The 20,902-nt window shown below is 40.4% G+C and overlaps 1 protein-coding gene across 2 annotated transcripts in view; it reads left to right on the plus strand.

The window, feature by feature from the left end:
• Positions 1-20,902, plus strand: part of vav3a (vav guanine nucleotide exchange factor 3a) — a 93,902-nt gene that overhangs the window by 44,570 nt on the left and 28,430 nt on the right. For both annotated transcript variants that reach the window (XM_085286482.1, XM_085286483.1), the window contains exons 5-15: positions 892-1,000; positions 1,963-2,064; positions 3,217-3,285; positions 4,025-4,128; positions 4,436-4,535; positions 4,807-4,902; positions 7,150-7,218; positions 8,236-8,322; positions 8,409-8,494; positions 9,869-10,001; positions 15,337-15,446. In XM_085286482.1, coding sequence (XP_085142608.1) covers positions 892-1,000; positions 1,963-2,064; positions 3,217-3,285; positions 4,025-4,128; positions 4,436-4,535; positions 4,807-4,902; positions 7,150-7,218; positions 8,236-8,322; positions 8,409-8,494; positions 9,869-10,001; positions 15,337-15,446 — 1,065 coding nt within the window. The remainder of the gene's footprint in view (positions 1-891; positions 1,001-1,962; positions 2,065-3,216; positions 3,286-4,024; positions 4,129-4,435; positions 4,536-4,806; positions 4,903-7,149; positions 7,219-8,235; positions 8,323-8,408; positions 8,495-9,868; positions 10,002-15,336; positions 15,447-20,902) is intronic.

A 20,902-nucleotide genomic window follows, 5' to 3' on the forward strand; every position in this document is an offset into this window, starting at 1 on the left:
CTCACACAAAAGCTGCTTATAAAACAGGAAGTGCAGCTTAGCATTTACATATTTTGTTTATGATAAAGATGAATCAAAGTAGATTAGATTATTTCTACCTATATCTTCTTTTTACGATAACGTCAAGCTAAGCTGTCTTTCTCTATCATATTGAGACTGAGAAATAGTCTCTCACTCAGAGAAACAAGGTTACAACGTAACCTTATGTTCTGTAGCTCCTTTGTTAGCTTACAGAGGCCCACTTTACCCTCAAGTCCTAAATGAATTTTGACACATTGTCTCGTCTCTGTTTGAGTTATTGCCCTTTACTATAAGACATGACAATAATACATTAGACATGACAATAATACATTAGGTGAAACAGAGCAGCAAACCACAGAGAGAAATATTTTTTTTTCCTTTATGGTCCACCACCTATGCTGTAGATCTCTTATCCTTGACCTCACCTCCTGCTCCTTACCCTAATAAAACATGCTAATTGTTTACGTCCAATTATCCCCTTAGGTTTCTTTGAACTTGGGAACATTTGGTTCTAAAATAAATGTATGAAAAGTAAAGAAGACGCACACAAACACTGAGTCACATCATGTTAGCCCACCTGCTAAGGCTGCAGTAATTGGCTCCGATGTGAGCAGTCAGAACAGGCTGGTGGCGTCACACATAAAAGTCTTTTCTTGTCTGCGTGTTCCTCAGCCACTTTCACAGCAAGGGATTAAGTTTTGTCCCCTTCTAACAAGATTTGTAGTGTGGTATTAAAATCCACATCTGTAAAACCAGAACCGTGTGTGCTTGTCCAGAGAAGTGAAAACCATTTCATCCCACTCACTCAGGATCAAACAGCAGCGTGATGTAATGCAGTGTCACTGCCTTATTCTTTCATTTGTCCTGCAGTGAGAATGGAGTGGAGGATGAGGAGGACCTTTATGACTGTGTGTACGATGACGAAGAAGGCGGCGAGATCTACGAGGACCTGATGAAGACAGAAGCTGTCCCTCCTCCGGTTTGTCCACCTCTGTAACTTCACTTGAAAATGTGTTTTTTTGTTCTTGTTGTCAAAGACTGCAAAGAAAGACTGGTGAAAGAAGTGATGCTACCATCATATCTGACGTCTTAGGCCAGGGGTGAGGAACTCCAGGGCTCAAGGGCAGGTTTTAGATATCACCCTGGGTCAACACACCCTAATCAAATGACTAGTTCATTACCAGGCCTCTGGAAAACTTCAAGACATGTTGAGGACGTAGTGTAGCAATTTAAATCAGCTGTGTTGGATCAAGGACTCATCTAAAACCTGCAGGAGACCAGTCCTTGAGGCCTGGAGTTCCCCCACCCCTGTCTTAGGTGATGGGATCAGACATGGATGGCACTTCCCTACTTGTGTCTCCAAGTGTTCAGCTGACCACATCTTATTTTAAGCTCAATAAATCTTTTATGGGCAGTTTCAGGCAAAATGTAATGCAATGTGTGGTTTGTAAAAGCATTGGGGACAGTATGGAAAAATAACACCACATCCTGCACCGATGGCATATTTTTTTGTAGGTTCTTGTTTGGAAACCATTTAAAACATTAGTCATTGCAATAAAAATGAAATGCTCAGAATGTGGTATCTGTTTGAGAAAATATAGTTTGAGAAATTGAACTTTTTTGAATTCTGAATGGACGTTTGATTATGTGGAGCTGGTCTTCATTGCTTTGTGGTTTCCATGAAACTTGGAATTGAAAATTTACAAAATAAAAATTGGCCTTCTTTTATCTTTCCATCTGAAATATCCTTCAAAAGAGTTCTTCTGAAACTTGGCAAACTTGAACAAAAGCACTGAAAGAAAGTCAGATGAACCTTGGTGCCAAAGCAGATTCTGAATGCCTTTAAAATGCTGTTTAAATTTCAAATATACATTTTTTAAATTTAAGTGATTATTTATCAATGTATCTATTCAAGTGTATAATGTGTGCGTGTGTGCGTAGGCGTTCCAGAAGCAAGCAGAGACTGACATCAGGAGTTGCTGCTTGACAGAGATCAAGCAGACAGAGGAGAAATACACTGAGACCCTGGAGTCTATAGAGAAGGTACACACTGGCTGACTGGTGGTTGTCATTGTGCAGCCCAGGCTTCCTCACATTGCTACGTGCTGACTGAAATTTTAAGCAGGTAATCTCATCTGCATCCCATGCTGAGTTTGTACGCTGGCGATACTTGGAAACATCGTCTCGTTGAAGTAATCAGAATTATAACTGCCAGTTATTGTGATTTGGTTACATCTCAGAAGTAAAAAAGCGGCCCCCGATCACAAGTTTAATGTGACATGACTGAATTAGTTTGAAGCTGCGGGCCCTCCAGAGTTCTCTATTAAACCTGCTGAGCGAGTGTGTCTCAGTTAGCTTGAGTGACGAGTACTTACCCACAAAGCTGTTGTGAAAGAACATAGGATGAAGCGCTTTTGGACATCTTTCACTAATATCCAGGTTGCCAGCACTGTTTCATAAATTGGTGTCAGTCTAACTAACTTTATTTCATTAGGTGGAAGTATTATCGCTCTGTTTCCCTTTACGAAGGATGACTGGAAATCAATTTGGCCTCTTTATCACCTTCAATATGAGAAACTGTGAAACTGTAATGACCTCTTTTCGGGTGTAATGGAAACAAAAAAAAGCGGTGTAACACTCCGCACACCCAGAGAAAGAAGCGAGGTGAAGGATGTATTTATATTTTTGAAATTAGCCGTGAGTAAAATGTAATCCCAGCACTCCTTCCAACAAACGCCCTAACAGAGAGCTCTGAGAGCAGCCGCTCGCCTGTGGATGTGTTCCACCTTACCCGGCACTTTTTACAGGACTGTCTTGGACTACTTGTCTTCTACCTCTTGTGTACGTTCACGTCTGCTAAAAGACCTCGCCTGATTTCCCAGAGGAGCGCCTCAGTAGATGACTTTCGATATGAAGTGGATGGTGGAATTTAGTTTGTGCTCGCCCGCTCCTTTGAAATGTAGAGGTGACTACACTGTGGGAGTTTTCTGAGAGGAAATCATTAAATTGCAAACTCTGAAAATGAGATTATTGTCGTGACCCAGACGCTCCTGCTTGTTTTCGCTGACTGCAGCTCTTTGCAACTTAGCCCTATAATATAATAGCGTCTCACGCAAAATGACTTTCCCACTCTTACTCTAGAGGAACGAGGCTCTTTGTCTTCATTCATTCCCTCTCTGTGTTTCTCTCCTGCAGCACTTTATGATTCCCCTCAACACGTTCTTGTCCCCAGCTGAGATGGAGAAGGTGTTTGTGAATATTCCGGTAAGTCAACGCCTTTGGAAGCGGTCATCGTTGAGGGGGTTGCAAAATTCTCCTTTAAATGGTCTTTTCCCCCACCGACTGTCACAATAGGAGGAATGTAGAAGTGTAAATAATGAAAGGAATGATGGCTTAGCTTCACACCTACATGGCAAAATTCAATAAAAAAAAATTTTAAACCTTTTTTAAATGTGCATTAAATTAACATTACAAAGAGACTACTACTACTATTTAAGAGCCTTAACTGTCCAAAAACAGGTCACTGTTTTGTGTTGCATGCTAACATGCCAACATACTGACATCAAATATGCTGACTGATTGATTTACGTTCACTGTTTGACTGTGAAATGCTAACAGTGACCAGAAAGTAGCAAGAACACCTCAAGATAATAGCAGTGTCTTTAGTTTTTAGGTAGGTTTGCAAAGGCAACATGATATCAGTTTTGCTGCAGGCCTATACAATAAAAAAAAAGGTTTTTTTTTAACCTCAATAAACATGAAGCATGAAAATTAAATGAATATAGTTAAAGTCAGAATTTTGGTCAAAGATTCTTATTGTGTGTTGACATATTTGAGGGCGGTACCTCAACATTTAGTGAGCTGTGATGAGCATTTCTAATGATTTTCTTAGTCATAGATCATTAATGGAGTTCTTGGAATGATCTGTAGCTTAGGGGAAAGAAATTGTTAGATGCAGGAGTTTAATGATCAGCACTGAAGATTTGCTCTTGTTGTTGTTCAGGACCTGGTTAAAGTCCACAAGTGTTTACTGCTGGAAATCCAAGATTCAGTCCACCACAGAAGTGCCCAGAACCTTTACCAGATCTTCATCACTTTCAAAGAGAGGTGCACACGGGGAACTTTATCTAAAAACATTGTAGTTTATTGTATTTAGTGTTTTATGTAATCCTTTAACAGTTCTGTAAAGCTCTTATAATTCTTTCTGTACATCCAAGAAGCTGCAAACTTTTATGTATGTGCTGTGTTATGACAGGTTTCTGTGTGTTGTGTAAACAGTGTGTAGGTGTGAACCTATGTATCGCACCTAAGATCATCACTGTGAAGACTGAGAAAACATTTAAAGTCCTACATGTTGTGTTTAGACTTCTTTCCAGTCCTGCTGTAGTTTCTTCACTTGTCAAATCTACCCCAGGTTGTTGATCTATGGGAAATACTGCAGCCATGTGGAGACAGCCATCGCCACCCTCGATGACATCAGCAAAAACAGAGAAGACGTACGCATGAAGCTAGAGGTAAATAGTTTTGTGCTCTTCTTAAAGGATGAGTGAGTGGTTATTGTGCACTGCAGTGGAAGCTGTTTGCTTCCACAGCTTCTCAGGATGGTCAGACTACGCCCTCAAGTGTCTACCTGAGACATTGCCGGTGATGACACTGCAGCTGGAAGCAGAAATTACTCTAAAAAGCTGTGATGCTCGAGTTTGCTTGCATTTACTTCTAGAAAGTAAAATAAAACCATTTTTTCAAAGTGAATTTAGTATTTTATTGATCCTTGTCTTTGTGCAGGAATGCTCAAAAAGAGCCAACTATGGCAAGTTCACACTGAGAGATCTGCTAGTGGTTCCTATGCAGCGAGTCTTGAAGTACCACCTCCTCCTGCAGGTACTGTACTCCGTCCTAGTGCATCCTCGCTTGTAAATCTCAGCCCAAGTTTTCTTGAACAAACCTTTGAACCCTTTGCAGTAAACATTTATAGTGTTTAAAATATGTTTTATTTTTGTATCACGTAGATGACATCAGGCCCTCACACAGCATCTTGCTGTCTGTAGACCATCAGAGTTAATATTTTTTAAACCTGGACTGGCCTATAAATACATTTTAAATGTGTATCCCTGGAGATTAAGATACTTTTCTATGTCTGTGTCATCTTTGCTTTGTGTCACTCACTTTGTTAAATAGGCAGAATGATAAGGCGAGGATGCAGTTTGTGGTATAATGTATGGGATAAAAAAGACATGAAAAGATGCTATAACTCACAAATGATTGCGGATTGTCTAATTGAGCGTCCTCTTATTTCTACCTAAGCTCCTGCTTCACAGCTGCACAGTTACTGTTCTCGTGGATGTCTTTGTAAGTGACAGGGAGCTCACCGAGTTTACAGCTGCATCCCTGTGACCGAGAGAGAGAGAAGTTTGTTTCCTTCTCGATTATAAAATCAGTTTATAAGCAAGTGGACTCCCTGACACTACTCCTTGCAACCACCAGAGGCAGTGTTGACCACATTTTCTCTTTTGCTCCCCTCCTCTTTGCCTTCACTGCTCAGGCTCCGGGGCTCTTCTCTGCTCCTGTAGCTCCTTGATGACTGCGAGTCTCAAACGACCCGCACGTAATTGTCATCTGATGGAGACAATCAAGGAGGCGGTGAGAGAAAATAGATAAAGTGAAGTAGGGACTGAAAGGGAGAGCGGCAGACAGAACAAGATAAATAAGCAGCGAGACGAACAAACAGAAAGGGGAAGTATTATTTTGAACCGCTGGAAGCTCGGCCAGAGTCAGCGACAAGTTACTAATGTGTCACCGAAAACGAAAACATTCCCCATTTGGGCCTTTTTAATCATCCAAAACCTTGCCATCCATGTCTTTTATAATACATTTTGAATGGACCACATATAATGGCCTGTTGAGTTTTTCAATTATTTTCATTTGGACATATTTGACACATTTCACACAATCCCAGAGACAAACCAGTTGTGTTGCAGGGAAGAGTATGCATAAATGTGTGACAGTTAACAATGTCTCCATCATGCTTTCTCCTCTCTTCATGATAGCTGTGTGTGTGCACGTGTTGAATCTATGAGGAGGGTTTATATAGAAAAGCAATTAATATTATAGTCATCTGTGCGTCTGCAGCTGGATGACAGCAAAGTCGACGCGTGCGCTGCTTCTTTCACTTCGAAGCGCTCATTTACTCCTTTTTTCAGGCAGAAATGTGCTTATTCCAACAGGGTTCCATAAAAAGCAACAAGAAAGTAGCGCCAAAAATAAAAAAAATATATCTGTAGGAACAAAGTGATTCTGTTTGTGTCAACATGGGCTGAGATCCCCTCGGAACAGCCGGGTAATAGCTAGCTGCAGCGAATAAAGCATCCGCTGAGTTACTTTCCCACACGGTGACAGCCAGAATCTGCACAACTAATGTCTTGTCACTTCCTCTCGCTCCCCGAGTACCTCTCTTAGCTGGTTTCTTTCTCTCTTTTTTTCTCATCAATCTCTTGCTCTTTCATCTTCGCTGCCTCCGCTCATCACGGGCCCCCTCCCGCTGTACCTGCAGCGACACGATTCCCTGAATGAGTCCATCGTGCACGGGCCCCTGATATCAGTGTGACCACACCCTTACTGTGTATCTCGGGGGCTGCGTGGAGGTGGGAGCAAGCCTTGATAAATAGGCCTCTGTCGTCTTGCTAGTGATAATAATGCCCAGGTCGAGCTTGACTGACACCGGGGATTTCAGCAGCGCCGAGCGGACACATATATCTCCCTTAGCGGCTCAGTGTGTGTGGACACAGTGGGTGTGCGCCCGTGTGAAGGACATGCATGGCATCCTTCCTTATCCTCTGCCGCCGAGGTCTAGATGTCTTGTTTACGCTGCGGCGAGGCACCGCCAAGCAATTTCAGATACTTACTTGCGCACACACTCCTGCAATAGATGAGTGCACACATACGCAGTATCTGATTCACTTCCACAGCGGCCGTTTTCCTGTCGTATCTGGAAAGCTAAAGCCTCCAGTCCACGCGTGGCGTGTGGCATGTGTATATCTCTGTAACCCTTGTTTTATGATTCACAGCCTTTCCCTCCTTTTCACATTTTATCTACTTTGTGTTTGTGGTTTGTTTTTTTTTGTCCAACAGGAGCTTGTGAAACACACCCACGATGGCACTGAGAAGACGAATTTACGGACCGCCTTAGATGCAATGAAGGTACGTTTTCTTTTCATATGCTCTTATCCTTGGGTGCACTGAAGGTCCAGAACAGGGCCATTCACCCAAAACGTACAAAAACTAATCCTGAAAATGAAAGAGAAATAAGAGTTTTAAAAAGGTAAGTGCAGACAAAGCTACATGGGCTCTTTTGATGAGAAACGATGAGGCTTCAGTATAAGCCTGAACAGTAGGTGGATGAACTGAAGGACCAGATATCTGGTCCTTCAGTTCATCTGCTGTTTCCACTTTCAAAGTAAATGACAATCGGAAGCAGATTGGCTCAAGACTCAAGCCCAGTACTGAATGCAGATGAAGAAATACATACCCCCAACACTAGTTTCACAGAACAACCCATCAAGAGCTAATAAAATGTACAAAAAAAACAGCTCATATCAGAAAATGTTATTTTGATTTTACTTCACATTGTACTCAAAATTCCTTCTGGTAAGAAACACAGTGCGTTCATGTTTGTTTAGGGTACCTGACATGATAATTGTGTTTTGAGAGCTGAAGGTGGTCGTTAGAAACATGAAGAAAAACATTTCAGAATATAATTGCCTAGTTTGTTCATGTGTTTTGGGGACTCTGGTTCCATTGTAAACAATAAACGCAGCTTTGTTTTGTGTGTTTTGTACCTCAGGGGTCACCATATAATATCTAATAAAGTTACCATAAAAAGTTCCACTTCATTTCACTTGCTCGACTTTTTGTAACTGCAGATAAATAAAGAAGCCTTCAGTGAATGCAGTGTTTAGTCCTAATTTTGTAACCCTGAAAATCTGTTCAGTAAAGCTGAACGCTCAGCTTAATTAAAGTCAAGTTTATTTCATTGCACAAGATCTTTTTGGAACAGAGAGACATAAAACTGCACATAAAAGAAACAAACTCCTCGGCACAGCTGGATACTCTGTACCGTATGTAAGTAAGTTAAAAGATGCTTCTTTGTTTTCCTTTGTGTGTGCATGTGTGTGTGTGTGTGTGTGTGTGTGTGTGTGTGTGTGTGTGTGTGTGTAGGATTTGGCGCAGTATGTTAACGAAGTCAAGAGGGACAACGAGACATTGCGAGAAATAGATCAGTACCAGAAATCCATTGAAAATCTGGTAGGGTACAGCTTTCTTTGAGATAATGACTGACAGCTTTTCAGAATGTCTTTCCTCCAGATAACCTTCATTTTTCTCGCCTGCAGAATCAGCGTCTGAGTAACTACGGGAGACCCAAAGTTGACGGGGAAGTACGGGTGGCCTCGGTGGACAAACGAGCCAAGCAGGACAGGTGAGATGCCGCGAATGGCTGGATGACTGCAGTCGAAATGGAATCAGGTGTTACGCTTGTTGTTTCAGACTAAACCTGTGAGATTTGTGCAAACTGAAGCCAGTGAAGTATTATTACTCAGTTAATACAAAGCACATGCTATGAGCATTTAGCTTATGCTGTTGTTCTTTAGGAGCTTAACAATAACATTGAACCAGTCAAATAGATGAAACTGGGCTGGGCGTCTTTTTCCATTAGAGAGATTTTGTATTGTTAGCTACGCCTTGAAACTTAAATTTGCCTGTTAAAATAACAGCCAGCCTGAGAGTTTCTGCAAAGCCATTACAGGAACTGCAGAAGCCGGCTGCTTCCAAATGCACTACTTTACAAAAGTCTCGTGTCACCCCTCATTTCTTTATATTTTGCTTCCAAGGAGCCAGACTTTCTTTTGTCTTGAGTAATAGTTCTCCAGGCCTTGTCACTCAGTCCAGTCCTTGTACCTGAACATTTTCACAGGAATGTTTTTTTGCTTTATTTGTTAAACCACTTAACACTGACCTGCGAACAATTCAAGCATAAAAAGGGCACTTCACCCAAGAGATGAACCAGCGTTGTGTCAACACAAAGCAGACACCCTAGCAAAGAACCAGTTTTAAAAACATGGATTTTTTTCTGATTTCTTTAGTTGATACTGTGAATCAGTTGAGTCGGTCTGACAGACATGAAATAGTATTTCAGTGGCAACAAACTGACTCCCAAAGAGTTGTTAGCTAAAAAGGTGGCATACCTCAGCATGATGTGCAGCATGTCTTTAAAAATAGAGTGGTACCTGCACAAACTACTACCTACAGCACATGAACCGTATCTGAAAATCTTGCAAAAATCTAGAAAGTAAAGGCCTGACACCAGACCTGAAGGATATATCCGGTCCTTTGTCTCATCAGAAATGGTCTCAGTGAAAGGGTGGCTGTCAAGAAGCCATTCTTAAGGAGGAGAAACAGGGAGAAGAGGCTGAGATATGCCAGAATACACATATGTCTGTGAAGGTTCTCAGTCATCCAGGTCATCGTAGTCTAAGGAGCTTGGAAAGAAAAGCGTCTGGACTTCTTTAAGTTGCTTGAAGACATTTCACCTCTCATCCGAGAAGCTTCTTCAGTTCTAATTCACCTGTTTTCACACCTTGGCTCATGTGATTAGGTAGAAGATCATCAAAGAGAGTTCAGTCTGTGTTGAAGAATAAAGGTGGTCATACCAAATATTGACCTTCAAGCTTGTTAGAATCATAAAAATCACTTTTTGCCTTAAATACTGAATTTGACATAACTCCTCGGTGTGAATAACATGAACTATTAAGTGAGATGTGCTTGAATTTACTGGAACATTTTTGGATTGCAGGCACATCTTCCTGTTTGACGCTGCGGTCATTGTTTGTAAGCGGCGAGGAGACAACTACGAGATGAAAGAAGTGATCGACTTGCACCTCTTCAAAGTCACCAACAATCCCACGTCGGACAAAGAGAACCGAAAGGTCTGTGCACACACAGACACGAACAGCCAATAAATATGTCTAAGATGCATTTACTGAATTTGTATCATTATTAAATAGTAAACAATCGTGCTTTAGCTTTAGCTTCTTACTTTAGCTTTGCTGTTGGTGTGAGTGTGTTCACACACACACTGGCATGCCACGTGTAGCTGACAGCAGACAGGTGTAGTGAATCGAGTTGATGACAAACGTTATGTTACTGCAGGTGTAATAAAAGCTTCCCATGTGTTACACCAAACAAAACAAGAGAGAGAGAGGCCAATAGGGAAATCATTAGAGCTTTCAAATCTTGTCAACTTGCTTGACCACAGCGTGCGCTTAAATGAAAAACTACCGCAAACATATGAAGGAGAACCATTGGTATCGTAGGTGTGAAAATGCCTCCAAACCACAAACCCCTTAATGTTACATGTGAGCTCTCCCACTAACACATGGTGCATTGCTGCTTAGCAAACACAGAATACAGAACTGACGAATAGATCGGCCCCCTTGTGTCAGAGACTGTATCAAGCTTTGTGAGTCTGGACTGAACCAGTATCTGATCCAAATATTGAATTGGTAAATCACTAGCAATGAGCTGAACCTGGATCTATATGGGCATCTGCTGCAGGCGCAACACAGTCACAAAGTGCAGAAATTACAGCTCGTAAAGCAGTGTGGCTCTAATGATTTCAAGAAATCTGAATAAGAAAAGCTTTCACAGAGTGGAAAGCTGAAGGGCCCATAAAGAGCTGATGTGGGATCCTAGTCTAGCTGTCACAGGGCAAGAGGCAGGGTGCACACTGGACAGGTCACCACTCTGTCACAGGGCTAACGCAGAGAGCGAGGCAGCTGCATGCTCACATGCACAACCTTGCACTGTTTCCTGTTAAAAGGGTGTTTTTCCTTCCCACTGTCACCAAGTACCTGCTCACAGGGGGTCATCTGATTATTGTAGGTTCTTTACCTTACAAAATAAAGTGTCTTGAGGCAACTGCTGAACTAAATTGAATGAATAGTGTTGGATGAAGGCACAGAGCGAACATGCAAACTTCACACAGAAAGGCTCCAGCCAGTGGATTCAAACCCAGGCCCTTCTTGGGCATCAGCCATACTTTTCTAAAATCTTTGAACAATAATAATAAAAGTATGTGGTTATAAATAGGGACAAGAGGTAAACGTGATTTTAAATGAGGTTTTTGCAGAGCCAAAATAACACCGGGCTGTTTTGTTGCAGACATTCGGATTTGTCATGTCTCAATAAAACACAGGTAACTGAGAATCTTTGTACGCATGACTCTATACTACATAATGTTAATTAATACTATTAGATGTTAGGTGTACTTATGTTTGACAGGCGTTCAGTGTAAGAAAGAGCTGGCTGTTGAATGACCTCCAGCAGTGTTTAATGGTATTTGAGAAGCAGTTCAATATCAGGTCAGGGAACTGGGAAAGTGAACAAATACATAGAAGAACTGTGCATCACATCACATATACCAATCACTCAGGAGTAATACAGTAAACACAATGGTGCATCAATATTGAGAAGATGTGTTCAGATTTTATTATGTAAAGACATGAGGAATTTTATAATGTTGTAGAACATGGCCAGGCGAGGACCCCCCCACACTGCTCATGAATAAGTCTCTCAGGTGAATTCAGCTAGCATGTACCTGCCAAGGAACATGCTTTTCTACTTTCAGGAAAGATATTGGCATTTCTCAGTCCTTTTTTTCTTTTTGTTTTATCTTTCTTTGGTTCCAAAAGAAGTAACTCTATTCCACTTTTGGCAAGGCCACAGTGGTGATGTTGTGCCACAGACACGCGGAAACATTAGCCACAATTCAATCAAGCTGTCAAAAATGAACCAACGCTGGCATTTTATGTCTCTACCAGCCGCACAGGGTTTATTCCTCACAGCTGCACAAAAACAAGCGTGTTAAGCGCTTTAAAAACTGGTTGATTAGGCTGGAGACTGACTTGTGGAAGAAAATGTCAGTCAACTTCTTTGACCTGACACATCACAGCTGACAGAGAAGTATGATTGTGACTAAGTCCCGTTGAAGCCGCACTGATCCGCTTCATTAACTGAATAAGAAAATATGCCCTGAACATTTAGCTTTTAATTTTATGGCGTGTTATCATCTTTCAGAAAGCAATAACCCACTTTAAGCTGTGAGTTACAGTGATTTTATAACAGCTAAAAAGAGCTTTAGATGACATTTAATTTCACCCAGGGCTCCGTGCCATCGAGTCTGTCCTAGCTCGACTTCATTCTACATTGTGGCTTTTCTGCTGCTGTAATAGACGATGTGAAAAAGTAATAAAATAATAACAAAACTTGCTTATTATTGTGCTGTAAAACAAAACAGAACAAAACAACAATCTGATATAACAACCAGTCAGCTATAATGGAGGCAAGTCTTGCACTGTTGAGCCCATTATCGCCTCTTTACGACTGAGTCAGCAAAGCTCCGAAACCGCGTTGGACTCCTGACAAACCAATTAACAGCGCTAGTTCTGCATAATGAGGCGCCATAACAATTTATCAGTTAAATGCGAGTTCACGAAATTGACTCAACTTGCTTCTTCACAGCTATTTTCTAACCACCTGTAACAGCAACCTCTCCGCCCCGGTGCTGCCGTCTGTGCCGCGAGTCCCTGAATGTGCTGCTTAAATAGGTTCTGTGCAAAAAATCTTTCCAGCTCGCGACATAAACAATGAAATAATCAGCTGCAAAGAATCTTTCTTAAATAATTTGGTGCACGCTTATTCCAGCACATGTTTTACATTGTCTTGTTCATTTGCAAGGATCACACTGACACAGTGTCGGACTACAACAGTCTGCCTCCTCCCAGATGGTGTTATCATTAAACCTCGCTTTGGGCCTGACTACACACAAACACACGGTGAATACTAAATGCCAAGTGGGGGAAATATTGCCAATCATGATGAGGAATGATATCTAAGGCGTTCCAAGAAACAGTGATTTGGGTAATAATGATGCTGTAAATAGCAGACATTAGGAAGCTTAGACCCATATGGGTTTATATGGTTATATTTTATGAAACTTACAGCCAACTCTGCGTCATTCACCTCTGACTTGATGGATATAAAGCAGTTTGTTTGATTACATATTTATGTTTGAGATGATGGAGGTGACAGTGGTGTCTGAGGGAAGTGGCAATAAGAACCTCCATCAAACCAGCGGCATTTATGTGCAAGTCATCTGGAGGTAAAAGAGTCTTAAACTCCTTTAACTCATAAGCCAAATGCAAACAACAATAAGAAAACTTTTGCCAAATTACCGTCATTGTGTGAAAGCCAACTTCTCAATGCTATAGCCTACGGTTTTGTAGCAAATAATCAAAGCTCAAATAATTACATGCAGGGCGTCACAAACATTCACAACAACTGTCGCCTCAAGGTGTTTTATATTGTAAGGTAAAGACCATCGATAATACAGAGAAAACCCCAACAACTTGACCACCCCATGTGAGCAAGTGCTGGGCGACAGTGGAAAGGAAAAACTCCCTTTTAACAGGAAGAAACCTCAAGCTAAACCAGGATCAGGGAGTGACCTGTTGGGGGTGGGAAGGACAAAAGATGATCAGGAGGGGGAGCTGGGGTTCAGGAGGCAGCACGGAACTAAAGGGTCGGTTATTTGATCCCTGGCTACGACTAACTGCATCGCTTCCAGTAGATCCAACACGTGTGAATCTTAGACAGAGCACATAAAAAGGCTCTGTGATTGGATTTGTAGCCACAATTTCTTGAGTGCTCAGCTAAAATCAAAAAGTGCTACATTAATACCAGACTAGTACAGAGTTCAAATTAGGCTGGATTATATCTCAAAAAGGTAAATGCTAATGCTACTGCTAATGACGCTTAGCATCTTCTGAGTGTGTAAACAGCTAGTTGTAAGGAAAGATTACTGCTTTACTGTCAACATTACTGTTGGACAATATTCCCTCAATATTGTATCAAGATGTTTTTTAATGAAATTTGCAATACTGCAATTTTTGATAATACAGAAGGTTTTTGTAGTTGCTCCCTTTCTAGATGCTAAATTGTTGTGAGGCTGGGATGCAGCTCTCACTCTCAGACATGTTTGGGCTTGTCTCCTTGTATAAACATGTGAGTGGCTATATCATTAATATCACAGTGTTACATCTTTTTGTCACATAAAAATGCCCAAAACACTGTCAAATAATACAGTATATTGCTTTTCGCAAAAAAATTGCCTATTACATGTTTAATTATAAGTCAGTGTGTTGTAGCTGGCACTTTGCTAATTATCATAGGTGTTTCTGTCTTTAATGGAGTGTTTCCGGGAGTACGGGGGAAAAAATAAAGAGTGAATTTTGAATATGTTTCATGAGTATCGAGTAGATCTACTCATGTATTAATGTAGCAATGACTTTTGAGTACTCATGGGTCTGAACTCCACCACCAGTTAGTCTCTAGCATTTTATAATCTTTCTGAAATACCACAGTTCACTCTCGACATTGATTCACATGACAAAGATATAAGCATGGGTCAAAATAATTGATATTTTGGCAAGATCCACAAAGAAATATTTGACATTATAAGCCTTGGTGTGTAATCCTTTTGAATGCCAAGCAAAAGCATAGGAACTGACAGAAAGACAGACAAGCACCTCCTGCTTCTCTTTACAAATTGGTAGCTAGATGATATCTTTGCTGAGTGCAAGTGTTGGTGTCCACTGGGAATGCTTCTGTAGAGCGCTGCTTTCCTTTTCTCTTTTCATTCAATAGAGAAGATGAGCCGCTGTGCTTCGCTGACAGCGCTGTGAGTTTGGCTTGTTTTTAGCTTTCAGAACTGAGTGCTACAAGTTCAAAACCACAACTGCGAGTCATAAAAAGTGCATCTCTCGAGCATCTGTCTTGTAATGTTGTCTAAAAAAAACCCAGATGCCTGTGTTGACACAGAGGCTAATGGACTAATATTTAGCCTTTGAAGTGGATAATGGTAACAGATTACAGGCCTGTTCACTACTTGGGTCTGTGCATGCAGTCTGATGCCTAGCAGTTATATGGCACAGCCACCTCGCACTCATTTTCTCCTTCACGCTCTGCCTCGATGTTTTGTCTCTTTCTGTCATCTCTTCTGCCCTCCAACCCTTCAGCCTTTGTGTTTGCTCTCCCTGAGGCATCCCTCTTTCATTTTACATCTCTTTGTCTCCATCTGTCTCCCTGCATCCTGTCTCATTCGGCTCTCTCCCGCTCTGTTCGTCTTTCTCCGAAACCCTCCGTTTTTTTATTTGGCATTGTTGCACCTTGTGAGTCAAGTGTTTTTCTTTTTCTCTGTTGCAGTGGTCCTACGGATTCTACCTCACTCATAACCAGGGCCAGAGCGGCTTTGAGTTCTTTTTCAAGACCAAAGACCTGAAAAAGAAGTGGTTGGAACAGTTCAGCATGGCCATGTGAGTGAGCAGCTGCGTCACAACAATGTCAGGACATCAAAATGCCGAGCGCTTTTAGTCCTGTTATTCAAGTTAGGCCACTTGATTTATGAGGAACTTTGTCTCCATCTCCATTTATGAGGAACTTGACACCGTGACACAAAGATGAACAGACGATAGTGTGTGCTAACACGAAACTTTATACTCAGAAAGCTTAACTTGGATGCGTTTCATTAAAACATCAGGTGTCAACCGCATCAACCACCCTTCACCCTGAAATGCATTCATATTTACCCAAAGTGACAAACTGGTTCCAAGAAAGTCAAACTAGTGCTTCACTTGTAGAGCCAAGAAAGAAGACGCAACCAGCTGTATTCTCTGACTCACAATTAGATAATATACTAGGAAGGGCAGTATTACATTATTACATGAAGAAGCAGACTTTATTTTCATATGGAGTCTTATCCCATCACACAGTACACACAGTTACTTTCATATTTCATTATAATCATTGAAATGCAGCCACACAAGGACACTAGCTGCTGCATACTTCAGTCTAAGTGAAGATGGTTAGGGAGGACTGTGAAGCCCACGTGAAACACGAGTTACAGTAATCTGTATGTAGACCTCTGCATCATTAGTGTAAAAAATGAACAATACATTTAAAATAATAAATTGCACAAAGTGTCAGATATAGCAAAAATTATTAAAACTTACAATTAAAACCCACATGTGCAAATTAATATTTAATTTAATTTAATTTTTTTAGTTTGTCAGAAGGTTAAATAAACAGTTGACATTTAAAAAACAAAGAATTTTATGACATTTACAGTATTTCGTGATTCAGACTTTAAAGTGGGTGTAATAAAATCTCCAATTGGCTGATTCAGATTTTTTGCAGCTTCTCAGATGTAAGATACAGGACTGGATGGATTCAGAGATGTTATGTTTAAAATTCAAATGCTGTTAAACAATAATACCAAGATTGTTAGTAGAAGATGTGATTCGGGGCCGACACAAGAATATCAGATGCAGAGGTGCCGAAAGTACAGATAGCTCTGTACTTAAGTAGAAGTACAGATGCTACTATTGGAAAATACTCCACTAAAATTTGAAGTACTGATTCAACTTCTTTACTCAAGTAAAAGTGAAAACTTTGAGTATTTTCTCTGCAATCAAAGTAAGAAAGTAAAAAGTAGCTCTTTCGAGGACATTTATACCTGATGTGTTTGTGCAAGGCTAACTGAACCTTGTGGTATATTGATGTAATAATAAATAATATTAGTAGATACATTTCAATTCTAATAAATGTACTCGGCTTGAATCAGTTAAGTAGAAAATGAACAGAGAAAAGGAAAGAAAGTCAAAAATAGCTCTATTTTCTGTTGTGTACTTGCATGTCTTTATCTGTAAACAGGAAAATGAGTAAATCTGGTGATTCATACACAAACAGGATTGCCTGTCATGTGTTACTGTTTAGGCTCAAATCCATTTAATAATGACTCCCCTCAATGTCAAAGCAAAAGTAACGAGCCCGTTTTGAAAATGTAAGGAGTAGAAGTACAGTTATTTGCTTCAAAATGTAGGGAGTGAAAGTAAAAGTACAGACACCTGATCATTCTCCTGAAGTACAATAATGAAGTATTTGTACTTTGTTACTTCCCACCTCTGCTGAGATGGAGTAAAAGTTGAAATCTGTAATTATTCCAATTATTATTCCAATCTGTTATAAAAACTTTTTTTTAAATCACTGAGGTTGTTGTGATTGTTTTGATCGTCAGAACAGCAAAATTAGGCGGTGCCACTGCTGTTAGGTAGATGGGAGACTGCATATAGGAGAGGAGCTGGTGAAGACAGGTAGTTATTGTTATATATTATGACGTGTCTGTCACATAAGTATGATGACAATCTACAGTGACAACTTCACACACTGACTCTTGGCCAAGAACCCCGTCTCAGCATACTTAAACACAAGCAGAACCCCTGCACAGTGATGTGCCTTTTTAGGGCCGATTTTCATTGTGTGAAAGAATAAAATAGAAAAATCCTGCAGAAATCTTCTTGGTATCACTTGACCTTTACTGTTTTATCTGACTTTTCCTTTTTTGTTGCATTTGGGACTCCAGTTGAACTCTGTTGGAGTCACTGCACGCTGACAAACGATGCTAAAAGGGCCTACCCAGTGCCTTACAATGTGAAACCTGCAGGTCCTGACCAAGCATGAGTGATAGTCCTGCACAATGATGCGATAATGCACAGTGTAACAGCACGGGGCTCAAACATGAAATAAAGCTGTGATTCTGTTAATCAGGATTATTGTAATTTTATTTGTCGAGACCAAGAGGTGCACCAGAATCCCTCTTTCAAAACGGAGAAAGAAAAACACTGAGGGCAGAGGCTTAGACAGGGAAGTATTACAGTGCAGGACAGTGTTATATTTAGTGAAGTTTTGGGCACCAACACTGATGAAATGAATATGACATCTACAGAGCCACAGAGGAGATTATACAGATGTTTTCACACACTAACTGGTTTTCCTCCAGCTGAGTAAACATGTGTAAATATATTACATAAATATACGAAGTATTTGATCAGTGTTAGTGGTGCTGACTTTATGTGAGTGTTTATCTGCCAAATCAGACATGCGGCGCTACCTGCTGTGGTGACCCCTTGTGAATAAGTGAGCAGCTGAAAGTGGCTTTAAAGTGTAAAAGACCAACACCCCCTCAGAAGTGTGGAGGGCCACGAGTGCCAAAATGAATTAACTAAATACATAATTAAATATAATTAAATATGTAATTAATTAATTAATTAATTAATTAATATAGTAATTAATAGTAGCAGAGATGACAAAAGTACAGACATTTTCCTCTGTAGGACAGATGCCAACAACTTATGGACACCTCAGTCCTGTTGTTGTGCCAATAAAACAAACAAAGAAAAAATCCTGCCCATGTTAACTCCTGACTATGGCGCATGGTTTTGCCTCTTTTATCTCTTTTTATGCGACATGCTCTGGTGAGTAATACACGAACAGGATTTCCTGTCATGTGTTACTAAATGCTCATAGTGACGTGAAATAATAACTCCCCTCAAACACGTCATGGCCATTGATCAAAGACCACTGATCAATGGCCATGAGTACCATGTCAGTCACAGCATTGTAAGATGGTGAAAGACGTACCCTTAGGCCCCCTCCTCGATTCAGAGGTGGTCTTTCCCTTTTCACATAAATAGCCTCGTTGACTCCGTGCTCAAGCCAGTGTTCCTCCCTGTCCAGGATGTGTACATCCTTATCACTGAAAGAGTGTCCACTGGTCTGTAGGTGTAAATCACCTTTTGGGAATTACTTACCTGGATGACTGAGCATGCATCAAGACATTTAAATAATAATATATGTATTTATCTCTAATTAATTATTGACAGATTTTAATTTTTTTTGATTTTTTTTTTTTAAATTTACTTCATTTTGGCACTCTTGGCCCTTCATACAGAAGCAGTATCAGTTTTATTATCATTAAATAAACATTAGTGTCATTAAATCTGTGGATTACTACATTTTCCTATAGATCGATGGCATAGGGCAGCTGTTGTATTAGTTTGTTGTTACACTTCTCACTGTAGTGAGTTGACAACAGTCTGCTTCTCCTGCAGGCTCTGCCTCAATTAAAACATAAAAAATAAAAAAAAACAGACAACAATAGGACAAAATCTGTGAAATAACATCTTCAAGAAGGTATCAGGAAGTGAGGATCAAAAACATGAAGTGATGTGAAACTGAGAAAACTGGAGCTTTGGTTGATTAATATTTGGGGCTCAGCTAACGAGCTATGAGACTTGAGAGGCGTTGCCAAACAGCGACGCGCTCCCACGGCGATGCTTAATAGATGATCTGTGAACAGTTGTTTTCTTACTCGCTGCCTTTGTGTCCAAACCACCCAGAATTTACTGCTTGACTAAGATTTAGCAGCCACGAGAGGTGGTCACACCGTGTATGTACCGAAGCAGGGAAATGAAAATTCAACATAAACCTTTGCTTGAACAGCACACAGTAAGGGCTCTATCCTTGAAGATAAATTCAAATGAAGTCACACTGTGAGTTTATAAGTCTTTAAAATCGAGGCTCAATTTCAAGTCAGGTTTACGCTGCACAATGTTGCACTGGATAGCTTTACAAGCTTCGAATCGAAGAAAAAATGAAGCTGTGCAAATGTTTTTACAATGACACAGTTACAAATTTCATCTATTTTAAATTCTGTATTTTTCAAGCAGACCTCCTACTTCTGGTACACAATTTCTAGCCAGTGACAGTGTTGACCTCAAAGCTGATGTCTTGGTTGACCCGGGTACAGAAGAGAAGACAGCACTGAAATTCCCCTTTCTGCTATTTTATTTGGTCTCAGCCCTGTTTGTCCTGTTTTCCACTGAGCATGTTGTAGCCCATTACCTTAGTCTGAGATTAAGCACTTGTACATAAAAACCTAAATTCTTATGTAAACACTTATGCCGAAAACAAAGAGATGACCTCTGGAAGATAAATATATGGACAAAGCTGAGACATGTCTTTCTTTTCTTGTTTCCTTTTTGCTTTCCTCCGTACTCCCACCCATGCAACCATGTCCCAAGGGGCCGAGTACACCTCCCGTGTTCACTCCTAGTAGACCTTGGCTGTGTGCTTGCAATTCTCTCCTTCCCACTTCAAAGAAGCGTGTCAGGGAAATGTTGCTGTAGCCATGGAGGAGTTTGTTGGCTGCAATTATAAGTGGGGGGGAAAAATGTACTTTTTTGTTCTTTGAAATTGACATTTTCATCAAAGAGCGCAGCTGATTGGAAAGTGTAACAAATAGGGGAGCAAGCAAGAATTAATTTTCATTCACTAATTGACTGAAGAGTGGTCATTGTATATTATAGTTTGATTTTTGCTAATCAGGTACATCCATAACTTGTAGGCTTAGAGTTAAACAAAAGTTTGTTGTGCAGTACTGTGCAAAAGTCTTGAGCTACCCCTCTTTTTTTAATTCCATGGAGTCGCACTTCTTTATTATTATTTTTTTAAATTGTGATTCCAGACACCTCAGCAAATAATCAATTTTAATGGTATCTTTAGCACTTTGTAACTAGCCTCCTACACGTAACTTGTTCCCATTTTTTTGTTGAATCTATGAAAAATGCCAAAGATTACACAGTTTGACAGGAATAAAACGGTAATTTTGTAACAACAAGCTAATTCCCAAAGAGCTATTAGCCAAAGACTTGCATCTCTGCATGGTGTGCAGTCTACCCTCAAAAAAGTTGAGGAAATTAGACAAGTGGAGAACAAAAAATTAGAGATAGAGGTCTTCCACTTCAGTAGCAAACAGTATCTAAAGAAACAGATAAATAATGTTTAGAAATGTGGAAAAAAACTGAAGTAGGCTGCGCTATGCCAAATTTGATAAGAACATGACTGAAAATCTTTTGCAAAAGATCTTAATTTG

This window comes from Mchenga conophoros, linkage group LG9, assembly GCF_057382185.1.
Source record: "Mchenga conophoros isolate Kocher_MC1m ecotype Shallow Benthic linkage group LG9, M_conophoros_male_GT1.1, whole genome shotgun sequence".
NCBI classification, from domain to species: Eukaryota; Metazoa; Chordata; class Actinopteri; order Cichliformes; family Cichlidae; genus Mchenga; species Mchenga conophoros.